General features: G+C 32.8%; 2 protein-coding genes across 2 annotated transcripts; one reads left to right on the forward strand and one right to left on the reverse strand.

Moving 5' to 3' along the window:
* The first annotated feature begins 1,999 nt into the window (after positions 1–1,999).
* LOC104900446 (protein FAR1-RELATED SEQUENCE 5-like) lies at positions 2,000–5,305 on the forward strand. The gene is made up of 3 exons (XM_010687862.3): positions 2,000–3,128; positions 3,589–4,536; positions 4,900–5,305. The coding sequence occupies exons 1-3, from the start codon at positions 2,595–2,597 to the stop codon at positions 5,161–5,163; spliced, it is 1,746 nt and encodes a 581-aa protein (XP_010686164.3). The 5' UTR covers positions 2,000–2,594; the 3' UTR covers positions 5,164–5,305.
* Positions 5,306–6,261: 956 nt separating this feature from the next.
* Positions 6,262–6,957, reverse strand: LOC125492634 (uncharacterized). The gene is made up of 2 exons (XM_048635285.2): positions 6,775–6,957; positions 6,262–6,676 (listed from the first exon to the last, which is right to left on the reverse strand). Exons 1-2 carry the CDS (start codon positions 6,952–6,954, stop codon positions 6,449–6,451), a joined length of 408 nt encoding a protein of 135 aa, XP_048491242.2. The 5' UTR covers positions 6,955–6,957; the 3' UTR covers positions 6,262–6,448.
* Between the last annotated feature and the right edge of the window lie 4,489 nt (positions 6,958–11,446).

The following is an 11,446-nucleotide window of genomic DNA, read 5'->3' on the forward strand; positions in this document are numbered from 1 at the left end:
TCACCACCTCCTCCCACAACTCAAAACCACCAGCTTCTAGTTTTCTGGCAATGTCCTCACCTCAAAACCACCTTTTTATCATTTTCTCTCTCCTCTCTCTCACCTCTTCCCTCTCAATCTCGCCGGAAAACCACCTTCTCCTCCCCAGCAACCTTAAACTCCAACAAGATGACCAACTCTTCTGCGAAAGTTGGCGGTTTTCCGTCGAAACTAACGACGTCGGGATTATGGTATACTGTTCCTTCTCATTGTTGTAACTTCATTAAAAAATATATGATCGGTGATCGATATTTGTCGGACTCTAATGTTGTCGCTGGAAATTCGTTGGAATTCGCAAAATCAGTTAATGTTTCCAGCGATGGAAAAGATGCTTGGGTTTTTGATGTTGATGAAACTCTTCTCTTCAATTTTACCTTATTATGAAGCTCATCATTGTGGTTGAGCTTTATTTTTTTTTTTTGAATTATTTATCTTTTTTTTAGTATATGATTTGGGAGTATGATTAAATGATTTTGAAATTGGGTTTTCTGTAATTTTATTGAGCTAATAGAAATTGGTGGATTTGCAAGTATTGGGTGAGCTTTTGTATTTCAAAATAACATTTAAATTTAGCTTACTATGAAGCTCATGATTTTGGGTGAGACTTTTTATTTGAAATTTATTTGATTGTGTCATAAGTTGGGAGTATGATTGATTGATTCTAAAATTGGGTTTTCTGTGATTTTATTGAGGTGATTAGAAAATGGTAGATATGTTCATATTGGGTAATGTTGGTATTCATGTTATGAATTAGATACTCTAATGAAGATTATGTAAGAACTTTTTGTCAAGAGTTATTATTTCTTTTTAGATTAGCTATTACAATTGGGTCATTGGCAAGAGGTGCTGGATTTGGTGTTTACGGGGAGAAGAGAAAAAGAACTATTAAATTTATGAAAAAATAATTTCTTTTATTATTTTATTAGAGTTAACAGCAAAAGCAACAGAAGTTTGGTTTAAGTACCCAAACTGGAACTTTTGAAAGTTGAGCACCCAAACTAAAACAAAGGGCAAAGTTTATTACAATAAGTTGTAACCTTAACTCACACATCTTGCATATTACAGATTACAAAGCGTTTTTTGTGCAACACGCCACACGGAAAAGAAACCGTGTGGCTGGCGCGTGACAAACTAGCAGCGCGTGACATCATCTCAAAAAAAAAAAAAAAAAAAAAAAAAAAAAAAAAGGAGAATGCAGCGTCTTTTTTTTTCCATCTTCTTCTTCACGCTTCCCTCATCTTCTTGCTTTCTCTCTCAAAACCCTAAACCTCGATACAAATTTCTGCCATTATCAATGTCAAAACCAACAATAAATTCAAAATCAATCTTAACATCTGATAATTTAACAGAATATGATGAATCATCAGATGATTTAAACCAGATTTTCTTCAAATTTCATGAATCTCAAGAATCAATACAATCCATGGAAATCGAAGACATCGAAGACTCATTGCAGCTTTTGGTTCTGGAAAATCATGAAAAACATCAACATGAAGATGATATTATCAACAAATTCTTACAAACAGGTATCATAATTTTGTTTGAAACCTCGTCTTCTTGCGTCTTCTTTCATGTAGTTGTCTTCTTTGATGAAGATGATATTAGGACTGAATTGAAAGCTTTATCATAATTCAAGCTTTCAACCATGAAAATATGGCAAAAAAAATGGCAAAATGAAATAGAATTCATTTATCACGTAAAGAGAGAAAAAAGAGGAGAGAGAAAGTGTTGATAATGGAAGAGTGAAAGTAAAAAGGAAAGATAATAAAAGTAACCCCTCCATATATCTAAGGTAACTCCTAAAACTAACTCATAGTAATCCCTTATATTTACAAAAAGTAACCTTACTTTCAGTAAAAGTAACCCCTGAACATTATAAAAAGTAACCCCTGAATATTACTAAAAGTAACCTTACTTTCAGTTTGCATAAGTGTAAATTAAGGCTCTGTATAAACTCCAAAGTTATTGTATGCTTTTAAAATAATTAGAGTAAACATTTTTGTATGTTTATTGTTTTTTATGATATTAGTTGAAATCGTACAACAACAACCTCTACCAATTGGCATTGAAATTGAAGAGGCACACAAAGATAATGCAATTGAAGAAGAGTTTCGAGGTAGTTTACTTGGATTTACAGGAGACACATGGGAAGAAATTTATGAAGCATACAAGAAACATGCAAATGCAGTGGGATTTGGAGTACGAAAGTCATCAACAAGATACACACAAGGTAAAATTAAAAAGGTAAGAGGAAAAGAATTTGTGTGTTCAAAACAAGGATTTCGATGCAATACAAAGCCTAAAAACGCAGGTACACCAACAATTACACCAGAATCGCAGCAAAATAATAAAAAAAAGACAAGAAAAGGAAAGCAAGTTCCAATTACAAGAACAGGATGCAAAGCTTATCTTAGAGCAAAAGTAAACCCTGATGGTACATGGGAAGTTGATGATCATGTCGTGAAGCATAATCATGAGCTCACTAAAAGAAATTCCAACACTTGCATAGGTCTGAGAGACGAATCACGACAGAAAAAGGAGAAACAATAAACCTAATGCTTGAAAGTGGACTAAGACCTGCCCAAGCATACAATTTGATGTCACATGAAGCAGGAGGCATTCAATCAGTAGGTCACACTCTGACAGATCATCTCAACTATATCTCAAGAAAGAAGATGAAAGAAATTGAAGGCGGAGATGCACAAAATGTCATAGATAATTTGTATCAAAGACAACAGAAAGATCAAGATCATTTCTTCAGATTCAAGTTGGGAGGAGGGGATAAAGGAAACAAATTGACTGCAATATTTTGGAGAGACTCTCAAATGATGGAAGATTACAAGATATATGGCGATGTGATAGTGTTTGATACAACATTTCGCACAAATAAGTATAATCTTATTTGTGCACCAATCGTTGGTATCAACAACCATTGGCAAAATGTCATGTTTGGTTGTGCATTTATTGCAAATGAAACACAAGAAACATTTGAATGGGTTCTCAACACATTTAAGAAGTCAATGGGTGGATTAGACCCTATTTCAATATTCACTGATCAAGACTTGGCCATGTCAAAGGCAATTCAAAAGGTATCTCTTTCACTCAGTAAGTAACCCCCTAATCAATATGATGTAATTGCAATATACCTGTAAACTAACCCAAAGTAAAACACATGTATGTATCTGTAAAGTAATCCTTGAAAAACATACTGAATATATAAAAGTAAGCCCATCATATGTCTAATGTAACCCATCATGTGCATAAAGTAACCCTAACAAAAAACAATTGGAAAAATTAATCATCTAGATAAAGTAACCACATTATTCATGTAAAGTAAGCCATGATGTACGTAAACCAACAACAATATTGATTTTATATAAAAAGATAATTTAACTAAAGTAACCCCATCATTACCTTAAAGTAACCATCATTTATCTTCAAGTAACCCCCAATAAAGATACTGAACACGTAAAAGTAACCCCCAACAAAGAAGGACATGTAAAAGTAACCCCATTTGTTGTCTAGAGTAACAAATTCATTTTTTGTCAGGTACTTCCAAATACAAGACACAGACTTTGCATTTGGCATCTTATCAAGAATGCTGTGTCAAGATTTGGAGCTTTGAAGAAGGATCCTGAGTTCAAGAAAGTATTTAATAAATGTTTAAGAGGATGCATAACACCAGAAGAATTTGAACAATGTTGGGAAAAAATGATAAAAGATTACAAGCTTAAACAAAGCAAGTGGTTCAATAGATTGTACAAGTTAAAGAACAAATGGTGCACTGCATTAAGCAAAGATTTCTTCTCAGCTGGAATTTTATCATCACAGAGAAGTGAGAGCACAAACAACGCAGTTGGGTTTAAGGCTAGGAAAAGTACTAGCTTGACTGATTTCTTTAAGATTTTTGATAACACTATACAACGGTGGAGGAAGAATGAAGCAAACGCAGATTTCAGATGTGCAAATTCAAAGCCATCCTCTAATTTGCCAATGTGTGGCATACTAAAACATGCATCTGAAATATACACTCAAACTCTGTTTAGAGAAATTGAGACTGAGTTCAGTCATGGACTTAAATGCTTGACAAAATGCATTGATGAGGTTGGTTCAGCATTTATGTATGAAGTATGGATTGAGGAAAATGAGAAATCAAAGCAACTAGTGTCTTTTGACATGACTAACAATACAATAGAATGTAGTTGCAAGAATTTTCAAGAAGTTGGTTGGTTATGCTATCATTGCTTCAGAGTTTTTTTCATACATTCAGTCAACAGAATACCTGACAAATACATTTACAAGAGATGGACAAAGCTAGCAAAAGCAGAATATTGGAAAAGAAGGGAAGAAACAACAACAAAAAGTGAAGCTCAACAACAAAAATATATGCCTTGGCGAACAGTGATGGCTAGGAAATCATACAACTTAATCTTAAAGAGTCAGGCATATCAAGAAACAAGAAGACTACTGGAGGTAAAATACAATGATATAGCAAAGGTAATAATTCTTACAATGTTACAGTAAAGCACTTTGTGCAAAGGGTTAGTTTAAACTAGGGGTTACTTTACACTTATATAGGGGTTACTATTGTTATCTGCTAGGACTTACTTTATATATATTTTATGCAAGGGGTTACTTTTACTCTTATGACGGGGTTACTTTAGACTTTAGATGGGGTTACTTTATATTAATCTATGTCTTATTTTCGAGTTCATACAAAAGATTACTTTATACTTATAAAGTACTTAAAAGTAACGTCATGTCAAACATAAAGTAACCATTAAAAAGTAACCCTTGAGAATTTGCTACATAAGATCGAAAATTCTTATAAGCGTTTTTTGTTTTTGTTTCTGAAAACAGGAAATTGAACAAGTCATTTTGAACAAGATCTCAGAGGAAGCACAAGAGCCACAACAAACAATAGACAATGAAGAACACCAAATGAATATACCAGTGGTTGAAGATCCCGAAAGAGCAAACACAAAAGGGAGAAGTAAGAGGATAAAAGGTTTTTTTGAGAAAGGAAAACAACCAAAACAAAAGAAGACTAAAGCAATGACCGTGCAAGGAGAAGGAATAGAATATGGAACTATAACACCAATTCAAAAGCCTACATTATTCTAATATATAGATACTGATTATGATAATATATAATTAATATTATTAAGTTCTTCTTTTGTCAAATACTTTTTCTTAAAATATTATGTTTTGTTCATACAAAATTAATCCTTTAAGGATGAATAATTGAACTTATACATATTATGTTGTCCACAAACTAATATATTCTCATTGTTTCACAAAATTACACATTTTGAATGCTTTGTCTAGTTATGCATATTGAGATGAGATATCAATGTTGTATATGGTATTCTGATTCTAACAATATATTATGTTCGATGATATGAAAATTAACACCACAATTTGTTATTGTAAAAAGTAAGGCAAATTAGTAACCTTGTTGTATTTCTAAGTAACCATTGAAGAAGATACAATTCCATGATGTTTCTAAAGTAACCCCATCATTTAGGTAAAGTAACCCATCATGTCTTTAAACTAACACCATTATTAGTGTTAAGTAACAAATGATATGTAAAATATATGTTTCAATTCACTGCTTGCATGACCCTACGCCTTCACGAATGTAGACATATCTACTAAGGATTACTTTAGGCTTTGTGCAAGGTGTTACTTTACACTTATACAGGGGTTACTTTACAGCTATGCAATGGTTACTTTAAATTAATCGAGGGCTTACTTTAGAGTTTATACAAAGATTACTTTATGCTTATGTACGGGACTTGTACTAGTAAGCTATCATTCCATAAACTATAATTGATGCCAACTTCTCGAGTCAAAAGGCATACAGAAAACTATCTTAATGTATCTTGACATTATTGGGAGCCTTATGATGTGGTTCACTTTAAACCCCTATTCAACAAGACTCTAACAACACAAAAGAATCATAACTCTCATAAATCTGTAAAGTAACTACAACATGAAAGAATAGTAACCCCTTTAACAGAAAAGTAACCTATAATAAAATATAGTGAGCATGGAAAAAACACAAGAATAATTCAAGTGATTTGAAACTACAAAAGTAACCCCAAGTACTATTGAAATTTGATTCTTTTGTCTACTTATCAATATTCAAATAAGAAAAATTCCATGTTATATTTTACCTCTAACATTATGCTATTTTATTATATTAAAATCAACCCCTGACAAAATAAAATACCAAATAATAACCCAAAGAACTACTAAGAATTCATAGTTTCTATTAGGAAAATAATATGTTCAAACTATGTAAAATATATGTATCAAAAGTTAACAAAACGATAAAAGAACCTTTGAACAAACATATCTATGTTCTACAGTTCAAAATGAAAAACTTTCTATCAACATTGATTTCCTAACTCTGCTTAATTGTCATGTCACAGTCTATCTTCTTTTCCTTTCTTTTTCCTTGTTTCTTGTTCTCTTCCTCCTCTATTTCATGTTGGACAACGGAAACTACTATACTTTGCCTATCTTTGTTGAAGTTTTCAAGAGAAATAAGGAGAGGGGCTCGAATTATATTTAAGTCAGACAAGACCAATGATGCACAAATCTCAGCACGGTATAGTTTGCGCTCCCTAGCCTACAAACAAAAATAAAAAATTAGTTCTAGGACTCAACTAATTATCTAAAAATTTAACAAAGAAATTATTAAGAATAAAAAGTAAAACATAAACTAACCTTATGGAGATGAGCAGATTTAAATCTTTTGCCATTGTACAAACAACAATGGTACAACATGAACACACCACAATCCAAGTTCGGACTTCTAGATTTCCAATCAAAATGAATTTCTCTAATAGGGAAGCTATGGATCAATTCACTGCTTGCATGACCTTTTGCCTTCATGAATGTAGACATATATTGTCTCTGTGATATATAAACTTCAATTAATTAAGAAAATAGAAACAAAAAAACTGAAATATTCAATAATACAAAAGTAACCCCTTAAGAAGTGGAAAAGTAACGTGTCTGAAAATAGTATAATAGATCTAACAAATCCAAAAAAGTACATAGAAAACAAGCAACTATGCATAAAGTAACTCACCAAATAATGAGCAACAGTGTAAAAACTTGACAAGTGTTCATTGAATCCCGATTCAACTTTGTTTTGGCGAATTTTGATACAGTAAATCCTGTTGTCAAGATAATCAATTGAATGGTTGTAGAAGTTGAAGACAACGCAAGAAAAATGTTGCTCATAGATGATAGGAATGAATATCTGCAAAAGAAAAGAAAAGAACAAATATCTTAACTATGAATTAGATATAGAGAAACAAACACATATATAAATAACTGAAAGAACAAAAGACAACATATTTACCAAATTACAGTCAAGCAACTTCAAGGTCGGATTTTGATTACTAATCCAATCATCCCAAGCATCATAGATTTCCTTCTCATGAATGGATTTTTCACCCTCCATCATGGAAATTAGAAAAGGACGCTAAAACAACAACACAAATAGTGTAAGTAAACACAGTTAGCACAAATATAAAATAATAAAAATAAGAAAACAACTTATCATACCATATAAGATGTACCAAAGAAGTAGCGAGGAGAGCTTGACTCTAAATTCTGGACCTCAAAATCATTTAGTAACAACAAGAAGCAATCTATGATACAGGTTGAGATCATTTCATCTTGAAGCAATGTCCACATATCTCCTCTAGTCAAAGAATAGACCTCATTGTACATCACAAGTTGTTCCCTAAAAAGTAACCCATGTGATAATAAATAACTCTTCTAACCAAATCAAACTTCGATTAAACTTTCAGAAGTAACCTCTGTAAAATAGTAGTAACCGTTAAAGAGTGACCATTCACATTTTTTATGTAAGCTCTATCATGTATATAAGTAACAAAAAAACATTATAGATAAGTAATATAAATAGAAATATATATAAAAGTAACCTCGAGTTGCATTTAAAGTAACCCCTCGACAACCAAAAGTAACACCTTGAGCAATAAAAAATAACCTTCAGTTGCATTTAAAGTAACCCCTCGACAACCAAAAGTAACCACCTTTAAGAGCAATAAAAAAGAACATTTAACACATACATTTTGTTGAAGTCTTGATCCTTGACAAAACAATAGTCTGCAACTTGGAGCCGCAAAGCCCTCATTTTTGACAATGCTGATTTATTCTTCCTCATGAAGAATGAAACTAACTCCAATTTGTTTCCTCCTGGATGACCACAACTTATATTAGTTCTTACAAATGTATCATACAAGGAGTCATCATCATGAGTATACATTTCAGAACTAGATGATTGGGAATCAAGCACTTCTTTTCGTCTTCTAGTAGATTTATTGCTAGCCTGAACCAAGTTCTTCCTTGAAACTTTTGACTTCCTATAGGCAACATCAACCTCGATAACCCGTTCATCGCTAAAAGAGTGATCATGATTGTCATCTTTCTCCTCCACAACACCTTTAGCCTTTCGCTTAACTCCATTATTTTTGCTAAGGCTCACATCATCAACAACAATAGGACTAAAAACAAACTTTATGTTTTTATCAACATTATCAACAAAACTTTCTGACTTACCTACTTGTTCAGGCACTGATAGAAGATCATCTAAATTTTGAGAAGCACTTGTGTACAAAGACAATGATTTAATAGATTCCACATGTTCCAATCCACAAATCTCTAGATTTTGTGTGTCAAATTTTGTGCAGCCAGCATCTTGATTTATTAGTCCATCAATCTTTGAATCAAATTGTAGATTAATACTTGATCCTATTGTGTCAAGATTGTCCGTAGAAGCACCAAGATCAACAATGTTTTCAGAAGATTTCGGACACTTTGTTTGACTGCAACCTACATTCTTTGTAGCAACATCACCCTCACTGCCAGAATCATAACAAGAACCATCATGGCAGAGATTTAAATCATCCACAACAGTTTTTATGGCTTCAGCACATGAGAGACCATGCATCCCAAAATCAGTTACATGAATTGATGGATTATCATGAAAAACCTCATCAATTGGAACACTAGGACGTGGAGGGGAGCTGAAATTTGGATCACAACTACGAAACAATTCAAATGAAGGCATACTTTGTTCCAGCTTTTTAACCTCCAAGTAACCCCTAGAAATACGATCAATGTGATCCCAAAAGGCTGGACCCAAGTTGATTGGAGTATACTGAGATAGGGTTGGAGATATTCGCTTTTCCATCATCTTTGAAGCTTGACGATCATCTTCTACTCCATCAGACACACAATTCTTTGAAGCATTTCTATTGCACTCTGTTGTATCACCATCACCCTTCATTGAATCTATGTTCTGTTCACAAAGATGTGAAAAAAGCTTCATGTTTCTCTTCAGCAACAAATAGTTCTCCTCAGCATCCTGAAAGTAAAATAAATAATACATATAGTAATAAAGTACATTAAGAATAACATATCAACAAGAAAATACTTGCCTAAGGAAAAAGTAACCAGTCCTAACCATTAAAGTAACCCCCAATTTTTAGTAAAAGTAACTCCTAGTATCAGGAAAAGTAACCCCTTAGAGTTACAAAAAGTATTATCTAGTTTCAATACAAATACCCCCCTAACCATTGCAAAAAGTAACCCCTGGTTAAACTAAAACAAATACCTTAGCATTTGAAAAAAGACCCTTAGATTCAATAAAAGTAGCCCCTATTATGAGAATAAATAACAATAATGAAAAGACTTTATAATTACATAAACAGAAGCTACCAACAATAGTCATACATAACCATTATGACCAAAAAAAGTAACCATAAAAGTAACCTCTTAACATTACTATAGGTAACTCCTAAACTTAAAACTAACCCCTTAACCTTAAAAAAAGTAACCCCTACTTTCAGCAAAAGTAATCCCTTACTATTAGAAAAAGTAATCTCTAGTTTGAATAAAAGTAACCCATAACCATTACTAAAAGTAACCCCTCATTACACTAAAAATAACAGCATAGTGCTAAATCAACTTACATTCTTTGCTATTGCATGAATTTCTTCATTGGATTGAATTCCCTCAGGTAAGTTAAAAGTGACCGAGCGATGACCACCACAAACTTGAGTTACATTTTCCTTCTGTTTCCCAGATGAATCAACTGAGAGATTTTCTTCCTGTTGTTGATTTTGTTGTAGTTCATGAAGTTGTTCATTGTCATCAGAAGGCTGCTGTTGTTTTGTTTTGTCTTTGTCTTTGTTTTGTTCAACCTCAAGTCTTCCTTCCTCTATGTTATCTTGTTCTATTTCTTGTTTGTTCACTTTATCAATACAAATAGGATAACCTTTATCCAATAGACCAACTCCATATTCACCACCCTCATCATCAATTCTTTTCTTCAGTTTCTCACTATTCCAGTGCTGAATAAGAGGCAGTGACTTTGGACAAGAAATTCCTCTAAACTTGAGCCTATGTAAGTAACAAATTTGAAGTAACAAGACACAACCACCAATATACTTCTTATTGTCACTATACTTCACTATAGATTGTCCCAAATCTTCCAACACATAAGTACACCAATCAAAATCTTTAATCTTATTAACATCTTCTAAAGCCTTAAGAAACTTCCAATCTGCTTGTCTATTCAAAGTTGGTGTCAACAGTGTAATCATAGCATACATTACAAAACATCTTTTGAAGTCATCATCCCCTTTCTTCAAATTCTCATCATTACAAATATGGAAAGCTAAAGATTTCGCAGTAACATGCCCACCATTCGCATCTCCAAAACTCTCCTTCCAATATATTTTAGTGTTCAATTCATCTTTATTTCCACATATTGGAATCCGCATATATCCCATTGGAATGCCAAATACATCATGCACATCAGCACGTTGTAACTGAACCTGATTTTTGCCAATCATCATTACCCAACTTTTAGGCCGAAAATTCCTACATAACCACCGTATCATATCTCTATGAAACTCCCACAATTGAATATCAAATAAGCTAGCAAATCCAATATCTCCTATGGCTTTCTTCTGCTCATTAGTAAGCTTCTTGAACACCTCAAGAAGACTTGCTGGACGACATCTTACAACTGTGTTATCAGCAGGAATACTGTATTCAAATAAAAAGATATTCAAAACAAAATTAAAGAACAAAAAGAAAAGAATGAATTAAAGTAACCCCTGATATCAACAAAAGTAACCACTTAAATCAGTAAAGTAACCCCTGTTATCAGCAAAAGTAACCAATTAAATAAGTAAAGTAACCCCTGATATCAACAAAAGTAACCACTTAAATCAGTAAAGTAACCCCTGTTATCAGCAAAAGTAACCAATTAAATAAGTAAAGTAACCCCTGGTATCAACAAAAGTAACCACTTAAATCAGTAAAGTAACCCCTGTTATCAGCAAAAGTAACC

This window comes from Beta vulgaris, chromosome 8 (genome assembly GCF_026745355.1).
Source record: "Beta vulgaris subsp. vulgaris cultivar EL10 chromosome 8, EL10.2, whole genome shotgun sequence".
NCBI lineage: Eukaryota > Viridiplantae > Streptophyta > Magnoliopsida > Caryophyllales > Amaranthaceae > Beta > Beta vulgaris.